Raw genomic sequence first — 15,213 nt, forward strand, 5'->3', positions numbered from 1 at the left:
AAAAAAAAAACTTTTCGTGGGACTGTACATTGGTATTTCATGAAAATTTTAAATGTTTTTAAAGGAGTTCAAACATGCTAAATTTGATTATAAACGCGAGAAAATGTATTTAAACTGGGTTTCAGTTGATTAAACTTCAATTTTCATTAAAAGTTGACATTTTATGTCCCCTAAAACATATCAGAAAATGAAAAAAATAAAAAATAGTGTTTTTTTTTAAATCATGTTTTAGTGACAAAAAGTGAAATTAAAAATCACCAAAAAAAATTACCTTGTATCATTTTTTTCAGTGTAGTCCTTATCCATACCTACAACTTTGCCGAAGACACCATATCGATCAAAAAATAAGTTCAAAAAATAAAGATTTTAAAATTTTCACATAGCATTTTTGTATGGACGACAGCTGTCAAATTTTTATGGAAAATTATAAGGACAAACTAATCATTTTGCATCATTCTTTGGGCATACCGAAAGCATAAAAAATGTTTAGGTTGGATTAAAAAATACAAAAAAAATAAGAAAAAAAGACCAATTTCATAGAGAATTGCCCATCAAGTCAGAATTTTGGACTAATTGGATATTTTCAAAATCCTTGAAAAATTTCACATTTTTTTACCAAAATTTATTAAGGCGCTATCTCTATTGCTATTCAGACTGCAGCCCTGCTTCTTCTTATTTAGAAATAAGAAGTAATAATAATAATAGACATCACACCGTCTTTACAGACTGAATTTACTAACTAAACGGGACAAACACAAAATACCCAGAGGAGATGGGCTGGAATTGAACACATGAGGGATCGGCAGCCTAAGCCGCTAACCACCGCGCCACGCGGTCCTCCTAGTGTTTATCTTCTTCTGATTTTAAACAACTGAGCAGTTCTCTAGGATTTCGGTCATTCGATTTTTTTTGTATTTTTTAATCCGACTGAAACTTTTTTGGTGCCTTCGGTATGCCCAAAGAAGCCATTTTGCATCATTAGTTTGTCCATATAATTTTCCATACAAATTTGGCAGCTGTCCATACAAAAATGATGTATGAAAATTCAAAATCTGTATCTTTTGAAGGAATTTTTGATCGATTTGGTGTCTTCGGCAAAGTTGTAGGTATGGATACGGACTACACTAGAAAAATAATACACGGTAAAAAAATTTGGTGATTTTTTTGATTTTTTATTTAATTTTGTCACTAAAACTTGATTTACAAAAACACTATTTTTAATTTTTTATTTTTGATATGTTTTAGAGGACATAAAATGCCAACTTTTCAGAAATTTCAGGTTGTGCAAAATCATTGACCGAGTTATGAATTTTTAATCAATACTGATTTTTCAAAATCGAAATTTTGGTCGTAAAAATTTTTAACTTCATTTTCGATGTAAAATTAAATTTGCAATCAAAAAGTACTTTAGTGAAATTTTGATAAAGTGCACCGTTTTCGTTATAGTGACTTTTGAAATAGTCGCAGTTTTCATTTTAAAATTAGTGCATGTTTGCCCAGTTTTGAAAAAATTTTTGAAAAGCTGAGAAAATTCTCTATATTTTGCTTATTCGGACTTTGTTGATACGACCTTTAGTTGCTGAGATATTGCAATGCAAAGGTTTAAAAACAGGAAAATTGATGATTTCTAAGTCTCACCCAAACAACCCACCATTTTCTATCGTCAATATCTTAGCAACTAATGGTCCGATTTTCAATGTTAATATATGAAACATTTGTGAAATTTTCCGATCTTTTCGAAAAAAATATTTTCAAAATTTTCAAATCAAGACTAACATTTCAAAAAGGCCAAACATTCAATATTACGCCCTTTTAAAATGTTAGTCTTTATTTGAAAATTTTGAAAATATTTTTTTCGAAAAAATCGGAAAATTTCACAATTGTTTCATATATTAACATTGAAAATCGGACCATTAGTTGCTGAGATATTGACGATAGAAAATGGTGGGTTGTTTGGGTGAAACTTAGAAAACATCAATTTTCCTGTTTTTAAACCTTTGCATTGCAATATCTCAGCAACTAAAGGTCGTATCAACAAAGTCCGAATAAGCAAAATATAGAGAATTTTCTCAGCTTTTCAAAAATATTTTTTTCAAAACTGGGCAAACATGTGCACTAATTTTAAAATAAAAACTGCGACTATTTTCAAAAAGTCACTTAAATATGGCTATAACTTGAAAACGGTGCACTTTATCAAAATTTCACTAAAGTACTTTTTGATTGCAAATTTGATTTTACATCGAAAAATGAAGTTGAAAATTTTACGACCAAAATTTCGATTTTTTGAAAAAATCAGTATTGATTAAAAAATTCATAACTCGGTCAATGATTTTTTGCACAACCTGGAAATTTCTGAAAAGTTGGCATTTTATGTCCTCTAAAACATATCAAAAAATAAAAAAAATTAAAAATAGTGTTTTTTTGTAAATCAAGTTTTAGTGATAAAAGTTAAATGAAAAATCACCAAATTTTTTTACCGTGTATCATTTTTTCCAGTGTAGTCCGTATCCATACCTACAACTTTGCCGAAGACACCAAATCGATCAAAAAATTCCTTCAAAAGATACAGATTTTTGAATTTTCATACATCATTTTTGTATGGACAGCTGCCAAATTTGTATGGAAAATTATATGGACAAACTAATGATGCAAAATGGCTTCTTTGGGCATACCGAAGGCACCAAAAAAGTTTCAGTCGGATTAAAAAATACAAAAATTAAAATTGAAGAAAAAAGACCGATTTCGTAGAGAATTGCTCAACTTTTAAAAGATGTCAGAAACTTGCACTTGTCAGCCGGATTACTGATTAGCTATATGACTAATTGAAATTTATCTTAATAGAATGTCTCGATGATCCGCAAAATGCTTTTCAAGTGATCCATCACCAAATTCACAAAACCGATAAAACACCAGATTTTTTTTCCCCCTGAAAGCATGCACTTGAACATAGCTAATTGACCGGGTGTACCCGAGGCCAGGCCAGGCTGGGTCAGCGAATATTAATTCGCAGAACGATTTAATCCACCGCACAGCACATTAGAGAGTCGGGGTGTCATTAGCAATTTATTACTTGAATCCCTCGTCATCTTCCTGGCCTGACCCGGCAACCACAAGTGGCGAAAATATCGTCCCGAGTCCTGACGCGGCCAGCAGAATCAACAAGTCATCATCGCCGGCCATTACGACGGCGCGCAGACTTTACGACCTTGAAGCAATCAATCAAGCACCCAATCCATCTTACTTAAGAACAAAAAAGGGAAATTTCGCTCTTGTATCCGCAAAAAAACAACAAATTTTACGAGACTTGAACCCGCCGCGCGCATAAAAATCTCTAATCTAGACATTTTTTTTAATCTGCACAGTGAATCCATTAGAGAAGTGGCAGAGGGGCAGGGACTCTCGTCAGAATTGCGGGACATCCTGTCCACCCCCATCGATTGGCGGGTGATGTGTCGGCAGTGCAAGGCAGGCTGATGGGGATGCAAAAATAAAAACACTACAAAAATGCAGCCGATTACGACGTGTTTATGAGGTTGCTCGGCAATCCAACTAGCGCCCGTTTTATGGCCGCAAGGAGAGAACTTGGTATCTCGTGGCCGGCGAGCCTGCGGTTCCTTACGAAAGTTAGTGTGATCCATTCTTTGATGTAAAAGAAGAAAAGTTGTTAACTTGTATCTCAGAATTATGTACTTTAAATACAAACATTACGTAACTAAAAAAGCTCACTTGATTTTTAAATGAAAGATGAATTAAAAATATTGAAAATTAGACTTAAAATTTATAATTAAGTTTCATTCCAAAATTTATTTTTATTATTGAAGAAAAGATTAAACTCAAAGTGGAGTCTATATAAAAAAATGTTTTGATTTTATTAAATTGAAGTCACCATTTAAAAAAATGTCTACTGTAGAGTGCAATCGATCGTTCTCTACGATTTCAGAAATCAAATTTTCTTTGTTTTTTTTTTAAATTTGGATTAAACTTTTTCCAGGCATTCCCTATGTCAAAACAAATAATTTCGCATAATTAATTTTCCATAAAAGTATCCAGCCAATCTTGAAGGCTGGTCATACAAAATGGGTACCGTAAACTGGGGTGACTTTGATAGCCCGGGGTGACATTGATAGAAATTTGATTTGGCCACTAATTTTGATACATCCAATGTAACAGTCACATTTTTGCATATATGTTCGATAATAAGCTATCCCTTAATGCTTACATACTTAAAATTTTCAAAAATGTTTAGATACTTATTTGACGGGCATTTGAAAAACCTATCAAAGTCACCCCGGGCTATCAAAGTCTCCCCAGTTTACGGTATGTAAATGTATGAAATTATATAGGGATTTTATGATCGATTTTGTTTCTTCGGTAATACTGTAGATTATGATTAGGACTTTTCAGAAAAAAAGGTACACGGAAAACACATTTTTATTTATTTATTTTTTTGGAATTCAAAGATTTCTGACAAAGAGTTGAATTCCCAACATATTTATTATTTTTCGTACTTTTGACTGATTTAAGAAACCAAAAAATACATATTTAAGGCATAGTGTATGATGGTGTGAAATATGGTTTAAGAGATATGGTCAAAACTATTTTTTTAGATTTTATACAGAATCATATACAGCACTTGTTCGGTAATAGGGCTGAACAAAAAAAAAACGAGGGGATCACCGATGCATGATATTTCCTGATTAAATATAAAAAAGCTTACTCAATTTTATTTACAATGCTACCTTTTCATATTTCTTTTTTTTTTGAAAAAAAAGTTTAATAAAAGTTTTATTTATTTATTGAACATGATTTTTGCATCTATTAACCCCTCGGTCATTTCGATTTGTTTTGGTTTTTTTACGCTTGTCTGCTTTTTAAATGGGCTACAACCCAGTTATCGAGCGCCCAGTTGAAGAACGCCCAGTTATCGAACAAGTACAAGTAACTACTGAACATCAACTTCAAAATTCCGGCTCGTTCTCGCTCGAAAGATCGACAAGTCGTCATGTCGAAGCTTAAACGCCAGCATATTTACGTTTGCTTGTTTTACGCTGCGCGTGAAAGTGTATCTTTTGGCTTATTGTAATAAATCGACAAAGTACAACATCGATACATATGTTTTTTTAGGTAAATCATAGACTAGCATTGAAGGCAGAGTACCCTTTATATTTTTATAATAATGTGAATCCACTATGTTTTTTTCTTGATTAATTATGATTTGCTTGCAACTTCGCTGCAATTTAAAAAAAAGGCATTCGAGATCGAGCCTAAAACGACTAGAGGCAAAAGCTCAAATTCTCACTAGTTACTAACATTATGTTACTGAAAAAATAATTGCACCAATATTGTTGCCGAATTTTCATCATTTTGAAATAAAAGCTATCTTTCACTTCTTGGTGATATAAAATCTTTTTTTTTTTTTCTAAGAAAATATCGAAAATGTGGACAAAAAATATTAAAAATCATTTCAAATGAAATCAAATTTGCAATCGAAAAGTACCTAACACTTTATTTATAAAATGTACCGCTTTCAGGTTATAGCTTTGGTAGAAATTTTATTTTTGTTTTAAAAGGTTTTTTGAGCTCAACAATTAGCATCTCTTAAAAAAATTTGAGAAAATTTCCTATAATTTTCTCTGTGAAACTTTTAAAATTGGGCAGTAAGTAATCACTGAGATACTCACAAAGATTTCGAATCTATGAATATTAATTTCCCTAAGTGTCACCTAACTAGCTTGTAATTTTTCAACTTTTAATGATACAAAGTTGAATAAAAAAAAGGATTTTTCCATGTACCTATTTCTTTATTTTTTTAAAACTCTGCGAAAGACTTGGTGTCGATCAGAAAACCCATTCTCAGGTACAGAATTTTATACATTAACAGCACACCCATGTTGTATGACCAGCCCTCAAGAATAGCGAAAAAAAAATAGCGAAATCGTAGAAAACTACTATGTAAAAATTAACAAAAATAACAAAAGTGAAACCGATTATTGGAAAATACTTGTCGAGATATCGTCAACTTAAAAATTAAATCAATTAATGTACGACTTTCATCATTCCCGAGCAGACGGAAAAAACGAGGGAATAACATTTTTTAATATTTGAAAATACTTGGCTAATAACATTTTATGTTATTTATAACAAGATTTGTTATTAGTCGTTATGATTGTTTTGTTATTGGTTTGTTATTGTTATAACAGACTAATAACATTTTTAGTTTTCTTCGAACAAATTTTTGTTATTATTTTTTTGTTACAGTTGGCGGTATTCTTCCATAACAAACAGTTGTTTTGGCTTTCAATTAATATCAGACCAATAACAACTTTTGTTATGATAACATAAAATGTTATTCAACTCTTATGCAAAAATGGTTTTTGCAAGAATATTCCATGACAATTTTTGTTATTTTAACAGTATTTGTTATTGAAATGGCATGAATTTTGTTATTACCATCTGCCCGGGTTGTCATGGGTTTGGTTGGAAGAAATCAATATATGACAATATTTTGAAAAATATCCTACAACATTTTGATTACAAATTGCACATTTAAAAAATTGTTCAGAGCTGTACTTTCCAAGTGTTGATACTTTTTGGTAGGCATTTTACTATTCCTTGTAAATGTAGGAAAATCATCATCAAAATCAATGATTTATACCCAGAGGTCGATTACTGATTAACAAAATTAAATGAATTTTGAGACACATTTAATTTTATGCAGACTCTTTTTGGAGCAGATATTCGTGGAATGGAATTAGATACAGAGCATACTTAAGAAGTTGAATGTTTATTTTTGAAAATATTAGCGGCACCGTCACCGTTTTAACTTTTTTTTTCTCGTTCTACAACTTTTTTTTTAATAATAATTGGCAACACTACCAAATTAATTTTGACGAATTTGTGCCTCAATGTGCTCAATGGTTGCCATTTTTGTAATTTAAAATTAGATTAAAACAAAAGTTCGAAGCGAATTCGAAAAACGATTGATTAGAGCGTAACTTTTTTCTAAGAAGTCCTAAGCTTTCATAATTGAATTACGCAACTTTTGGTACCCAGACATGTATAAGTCATCGCTGAAATTTTCAAGTTATCGCAGTTTTAGTGAAAAAAGTTGATTTTTACCCGTTTTCGTCATTTTGCCGTTTTTGCGCGCGGCGCGTCGAAAAAACCCAGTTTTTATGTTTAAAAAATCATATCTCCGAAACGTGTTAATGGATATTCGCAATTTTTGATATGTTGTGTAAAATATTACAAGGACTTAGGGAAAATTTTTTTCAGACATGGGCTCTTTGGCCCCGAGACCTTGAAAACGGCAAATGAAATTTTCATAGGACCTTTTCAAATATTCATCTAGTTTTTTTGGACCTCAACATATTTTTCTTTAAAAGCCGAACTTATAACCTTTCTTTTGAATTGTGGCGCTCTAAACTTGGTTCAGCAGTTCCGGAGATATGATTTTTTGAAAAATGTGGTTTTTGCGAAAATCGACGAAAAATGCCATTTTTTGGACCACCCTATTTCGGATAGGACCACCCTAATCGCAAAAAAAAATATGGGTCTAATTCTTTGGGCCAAAGAACCCCCACTCCAAATTTGAGGCAAATCGGAGCACTTTTGATTTGGAGACTTCCTTTTTGACGTGGAATGGCTGTATTAAAACTTGTATGGACAAACTTATGATACAAAATGTCTTCTTTGATCTTGAAATGGTACACACAAAGTGTCATTCAAATTTAATTTGTAAAAAAACGACCATTCTTGGGAGAATTGCTCTTAAACCTTGAGTGAATATAGCTCATAAATTTAGGTCTTTACTACATAAACACTATTTACTAGTGTTTATATATAAACACTGGAATTAACAGAAGAAAAAAAAAACATATTTAAAAACAAACATTTAAACTTAATATAAATTAAACTTATTCTTCTTGAACAGACCGGGACAGGTCAGTAATAAATTAAGGTGGATCACACTACTCTCAAGAGTCAAGCCAGCCCCGCCCATAGGCACCCAATCAGGCTCAGAACGTTGATAAAACATTGCATTCAGAGTAGCTATCGCAACACAGAGCATTAAACTGGTCGAGTGTTGATTTTATTGACAGGTGCGTGGCGTGTGTGCGATGATGGTGATGATGGCGCGAAAAACGTACGCGAATTGCGGGGGCGTTTAAAAGTGCACGACGGCAGGTGTTTTGACTGGTATTCGCTGATGAGAGTACAAATAGCATTTTAATGTGACGTTTTAGACTTTAAAAGTTGACTAGAGGATTCACAATATTATATCGTCGCAGTGAGCTATCCTGTATCTCTCAGATATTAAAAAAATGAGTTCGCTTGCAAATAATGGCATTTTCATTACAAAACTTTATGAACTATACAAATTCTACAATTATTGGTAGAAATCACTTTCCACAACTCACAAACATCAAATGAACCGCAATGACACGCGATGAAAGTATAACTTAAACACACTCATTAGACAATCGCATAAAGATATCCGATTTAGTAAAAAAAAATGGATTGCATGCCATGCCGCTGTTCATCACGAATTGGATCAACCTCCACACAGTTGCGCTAATATTGTTGAAAGAACAAAACGGATGAGCAGCCTGTTGGCGGGGGAGGCGCAAATGAATTGCAGATCATGTCATTAAAGTCCCGCCGAGTGGATGTCCTCGAAAAGGATTGAATTTCGATTGCGTTTTGCCAGGTGCGCACCGTGCGCATTAGGATGACCAGAAAAATAACATTGGACCTCTCGAAAAAAACTTGAGAGATTTTTTAAATAAAATTTATTTGAAAATATTCAGAAATTTTAAAACTTCGAAAAAAGTGTATTTTCAATTTTCAAAAGAGCTCTCCCACAATCGCTTCAACTCTCAACGAATCGGAATGCCATAGAGCCATGGCTTTCGCACACCTGAGTTCGCATCGCGGGCGTCAAATGCACGTGCGCTCGCTGCTGCTGCATATATGCGATGATTTTATTGGCGGCTTGATTGCTTTCATTAGTCCTCGTAAATTAAATATTGGCTCGTTTTCGGGGACTAATCCAAAGGAGGAACCGGCATCCTCGGCTACCGGAATCCGGATCACCGAGAGGCGAGAGTGTGTGTGGGTGGGAAATGCAATCCAGAGGAGCGAACACAAACACACACACACACACGCAATGGCGAAAAAGCTTTTTGCCAAGAGCACTCCTAATTAATTAAGTGTGCTCCCCAGAAAGCGATTCATTTGCATAAAGTTTGCGTTTTAATGCGTACGAACACACACACATACAGAGAGGACAGAAGATGAGTCCATGGAGTACGCACAAACGGAATATTCAATGAAGACACACACACTTTCAAGTGCACACATACAAACACTTCGAAGGATTTCCCACATCTCCCATTTGCCGAAAAACATGTAAATGTGGGAAAAAGGCCAACTTCTGATGTCTCAACTTCAAGGAACGCAAATTGATAGCAATGGGAAGCAAATTAAAATTATTCTCTTTCAAAGTAATCCCGGGTTCGAGATTGGGATTGGTACTTGAATTGAAAGCGAGTGTTTTTAATTGATGTTGGATGGTTCAAAACTTTGTGAACTCTTGAAATGAAAAAATAGCAGTGGAAATTTTTTTGGTTGTTTTTAATAAAATACTACACAAATTTTATCCCTTTAAACATTGCAATTACCCTTCCCACCCAGATTAAAATCGGGGGATGGCGTCGCTATTTCTAGACCACGTTTTCCACTTTTTCTCTAAAAACCGACTACTTTATCGACTTCATTTTGCTGGGCGCCGTCTATTTCAAAAAATAAAAAAATATAAGAATTGAAATAACAAGCCATGGTCTTACCATTTGAATGAAAAAAGGGTTATAAAGTGCATTTTACATCTGTCTAGTTGTTTTGCATTATTAGTTTTCAAAATATTTTTTTTCAAAAAAGTTTTTTTCGCCGAAAAAAAATTTTTTGCGGTGCTGTACATCGGAATTCCACAAAAAATGAAAATATTTTTCATCGATTCCAGACATACTAAATATGATTTTAAACGCAGGAAAATGCATTTCTAATTGTTTTCAGTTGGTTAGACTTCTATTTCCATTAAAATTTTGAAGTTTTTGAAAAAAAATATTGTCCCCTTATTTTTTGACATGAACTTTGAAAAATATTTGCAATTTTTGATCTATACACGGAGAAAAAAGAGTTCCCAAAATCGTGAACACCCGTTCATGAAATTGGGAATAACAAACAAAGTGTTCAAATTCGTACCATGGCATTTGAACACTTTGTTCGTGGTTCCCAATTTCATGAACGAAAGTTCACGATTTTGGGAACTCTTTTTTCTCCGTGTATCAAACCATTAGGAAAGAAGAACTCTTAAAATTTAAGAAAACTTTAGAGTAGGAAATTTGACTTGTGTTATGTGACTTTGCCGATGTTTTTAAATATGCTTCTTTTCTTTATGTTAGTAGGATAAGGTATTGGTTTTTCGCTGCCTCCCGAGTTACGATGCTATGAGGAGAACTTTAATACTGTCGACTCTTTGGCTGAAGAACTTCTCGATATCAATGTTGCTCCAGCTGTCAATAAATTTTGCAGTCCCTTCAAGTTTCCATGATTTGATACCTCCCGCTCTCGTCGGTCCCTTCAATATCGACACATAGAGAGTCCACTGTAACATAAACCCTTCGACGAGCCTTCCGAGCTACGAAGTTATGGGAAGGTCTTTTTCATCACAAAACACTCGCGGATTTTGATGTGTTATAAAAGAGCAATTCTCTACGAAATCGGTCTTTTTTAGAATTTTAATTTTAGTATTTTTTAATCCGACTGAAACTTTTTTTGGTGCCTTCAGTATGCCCAAAGAAGCCATTTTGCATCATTTTTTTGCAAACTGCCACTATTTTCAAAAAAGTTTCTTAAAAATTTCACTCAAGTACTTGTTGATTGAAAACTTGATTTTACATTGAAAAATGATGTTGAAAAATTTTTGCGACCAAATTTCGATTTTTTTTAAAAATCAGTATTGATTAAAAAATCATAACTCGGTCAAAGATTTTTTGGACAACCTGGAAATTTCTGAAAAGTTGGCATTTTATGTCCTCTAAAACATATAAAAAAAATAAAAATAGTGTTTTGCAAATTAAGTTTTAGTGACAAATCACCAAATCACCAAATCGCAATTCGCAATTCGCAATTTTCAGTGTAAGAACGGGCCTTGACCGATCTTATGCACTAGGTTCCCGACGAACACGCACTGCCCTTACACCTACATCTCACCCTTGCTCTGAGTCAGTACGAGCAGCACGCTAGAACACGCTTTGAGTGTTCGTGCCAGGCATGCACACCTTCTTTCCGGTTACGCATTTTAACTCGGCCGGGGGTGGTACATTACGTAGGGTTTGATGTAAGTATAAGCGCCTAACCATTTAAAGTGTGCCTAACAACTTTCATTAAAGCAAAGACTGTTTTATTTTTAGTTTGAATTCAAAAACTAATTGTTATTTACTGTGTATTGTTTTCTCCTGAAATCTTTCCTAGTGTTGAGTCGTGTTTATATGTTGGTATTTCTTTTGTCGCGGTGTTTTGTTACAATTTTTGGTCCTAAGCATTTTATAAAAGTTTTTCAAAAGTACAATAGTAATATTTGTGTTAATTCTTTGATCATTCCAAAAATTGAGTAAGGGCTCGAACCTCATTTGGTTGAAGAAAAGGGTGAAGATTGAAAACAATGGACAGTGAAAGAAATATACTATGTAAAGAATCAATAGTAAAAGAAAGATAGTAATTTATTAAGTAGATAATGAAATTAACAATAGTTAATAACAAGAGGTAACAATGTGGTTAAGGTGTTAAGTGCAATTTATAGGGCAGATGAAAAATTATTCAAATAGATAAATAAAGATAAACAAAATTGACATCGCTGCCAAATTAAGGAAAAACAGACAGTTTGTTACAGCAGCATCAATTGGTAAAATAGAGTGGAAAAGCGTTGAGAAATAAGAGAATCAAATGAGTAAAATCGAAATCAAATGGAGTAAACAGAAGTTAACAGAAGCCGCGTTAGAAAATCAGTGAAACAAAATAAACAGAAGATAGGTGGTAGATGAAATAGAATGAAGAGAAACCCCGTTGTGCGATGTTTCAGGTACATCCACAGCAGTTGACTCAACATACTGCGAATCAAAACAATACCGTCTACAATCACAAATTACATCCCTTTCCCACATTGTCGCGCCCTTTCTTTTAGCCGTCTCGACTTTGACCCGCGGTGGTCAAAGGTTTACGATCCGTTTCCACAGGCCACCAGCTAGGTCATCATGAAAACCAAGCCAACGTGGAGGTAAGAAAATAGGACACTTGCAAGGAACCAGAGCTATACTGTCTTGATCAAGAAATGATCTAACAGGACTACGGGCGTAGTCAGTGACGCTCCTTCCAGGATGTTCCTCGCCTGAGCGTCAACTGAAGAGGTATCATCAGAATCATTCGCACTTGGCCTGCATCACCAAATCACCAAATCGATCAAAAAATTCCTTCAAAAGAAAAATATTTTTGAATTTTCATACATCGTTTTTGTATGGACAGCTGCCAAAATTGTATGGAAAATTATATGGACAAACTAATGATGCAAAATGGCTTCTTTGAGCATACCGAAGGCACCAAAAAAAGTTTCAGTCTGATTAAAAAATACAAAAAAATCGAATGACCGAAATCTGAGAGAACTGCTCATAAACAATTTGTACTACGATAAAAACGTCAATCCAAACGTCAGTGTGCCTTTCGATCAATGATGACATATAGGGTAAGTGAATTTTCAAGATTTCGCGGACAGCGTGAAATTCGTGAAATTTGAAGACTTCCGTGAAATCCCGTGAAATTTATCAATTTTTTCAAATCAATTCTTTCAAATAACAGCATCATAATAAATATTTCATCCATAAAGGCTTATTAAATAAATTTTATTAGTATCAAATTAAAAGCGAGATATAAAACATTTGAAGAGCTGTTGGTAAAACATATAATAACAAAAAAATATTACCACATTTACTGAGAAGTGAATACATTTATGATGTTGACAAGTGAGAAATAACGTTTTCTCGGAATCATCAACTTATCACAAGCAATCATCAATCATTTGATTGCAGTTATTCTCTTACCAAAAAGAAAATGATTATATTTTTGCAAATTTTGGCTTTTTCAACCAAATGTTATTAAAGTTGGCTGAACAAGTAAATTGTGATATATTTTTTACAATGCAAATATATATAATTGACGGAAGGAGCAAGCAATCTGAATAAAAAATGCAAAATTGAATGCCAGTGGATTAGAGAGAAATATTCTGAAAATAAATTGCTATTTAGAGAATCAATAAAAGTAATTCTTAGGAAACAAAATATATTTAGTAGTGATTTAGTGAATAGTATTATTGATTTTATAAATCACATTTTAAGAACATTACAGTTTTTTCTGAGTCCTGTTTTATTTTCACGATATTTGAGAATATGAGTGGATAATTCCCGTGGAAATAAAAAAATGCCACTTTGTTGTTTCTTGTTCCGATTTTGATTTTTAATATAGTTTTTGAAAAGCGAGATGAAAACCTTAAAAATATTTACTTGGCAAAATGTCGACGGATGTTAAATGTTTTTATCTATATGAGCTGAAAAAAAAAACAATTTAATAAATGGGAAAACACATGCCCTACATTTAGTTTCAAAAAATATATAGATCAAATTCATAAACTACGTGGAAACGTAAATATTTTTTTGTTTATTTAAAAATAATTAAAAATGAAGCTTAACAAGTAGTTTCTGTAATTTTAACATAAGATTTTCTGAGCCATTTTAACGTTTTTCACGTTCCGCGTGAAATTTGATAGTTTCAAATTAAGGTCCCCGTGAAACTTGCAATTATTGAGCGTGAAAAATCACTAAGCCTACCGATGAGCCACTCGAAGCGAATAAAAATCACTACTGGTGGAGTTTTGCACCACGGATCACTTCGATTGCTGCTACTGAACACCCAACTTATGTCCTATTTACACAAAAGCCCAAGTCTCCACATTAGTTGAAACAGAAACTTCAATTCGCTGGTTCTAGGCCATAACTCAACAAATCTGGAAGATTTTTCTACACTGAAATAAAAAAAAATTACCCTTTCCTTATTAAGTAATCCAAAAAACCCGATTACTAAAAAAGGAAAAGTGGCAAAATTCCTAGAATTTAGGAATTTGGTACTTTTTTTTATTTCAGTGTAGAGATTTGTACGGATGTTTTGATAAGTGTAGTTAGAATATTGAAGATATCGATTGACTCAATTCTATAATTTGTAAGATTAAAATATCCCAAGGTCGAGAAATGGTTAAGCTGTCCGCTTAGTAAGCGGGAAATCATGGGGTTCGTTTCCCATCTGCTCCAGCCTTCCATCGGATGGGGAAGTAAAATGTCGGTCCTGGCCTTGGATGTTGGCCGTTAAGTCATTCCAAGTGTAGGAGTCGTCTCCACGCTATAAGTACAAACAACACACCAAACCAAGCCTACTCCGGTGAAATCGCTGGCGGCGGTTGGTCTCGCAATCCAAAGGTCGTCAGGATTTTTGGAGTGGAAGGTTCCTTGGAGTAAAAATAGGTTTGGGTGCTCTCCCCATTCAAGCTTTTGACTCCTAGATTCGAGTAGAAACTTGCAATAGAGACCACAAAAGTCACGGGGGTCGGAGGAGTATCCTTGGCTAACATTACTTTCAAGATGACGAATTGCATAACTTAACCTAACATTCTGCAAACATTTGCAAGCAAAAAATGCATTAAACATAAAATGTTTACACCACCAGAAGTCGGTTTACCAACCTATCAATCATCATCACCGCACTTTATAAAACGGCTACACACCATCTGATCGCTATCTGATCTGATCGCACGATGAAAGCGCCAACATAAACAACACTTCATCTCTCGCACCCGGTTTAAATTGAATAATGCACTTCCTTGTTTACCATTAGCCGGTTCGCAAATCGAACAAACAATCTGGACCATCTGGACCTACCTTCAGGCTGATCTGCAACGCGTCTAGCAGCACGGTGACCGAGTTCCCCAGGATCGCATGCCGGCTGATCTGCGGACACAGCGAGCACGCGTTCCTGTACAGCTGCACCGAAATGACGACCGCCCTGTCAAAAGTGTTGATCGTAATTAGTTGATGTTGTTTGATTTTGGTGTTG

General features: G+C 33.9%; 1 protein-coding gene across 1 annotated transcript in view; it reads right to left on the reverse strand.

Annotated features, from left to right (window-relative positions):
• Positions 1-15,213, reverse strand: part of LOC6041617 (S phase cyclin A-associated protein in the endoplasmic reticulum) — a 133,923-nt gene that overhangs the window by 95,134 nt on the left and 23,576 nt on the right. Inside the window, exon 7 of the mRNA XM_038252996.1 lies at positions 15,039-15,162. Within this exon, the coding sequence (XP_038108924.1) occupies positions 15,039-15,162 (124 nt within the window). The remainder of the gene's footprint in view (positions 1-15,038; positions 15,163-15,213) is intronic.

This window comes from Culex quinquefasciatus, chromosome 2 (assembly GCF_015732765.1).
Source record: "Culex quinquefasciatus strain JHB chromosome 2, VPISU_Cqui_1.0_pri_paternal, whole genome shotgun sequence".
In the NCBI taxonomy this organism is placed as follows: Eukaryota; Metazoa; Arthropoda; class Insecta; order Diptera; family Culicidae; genus Culex; species Culex quinquefasciatus.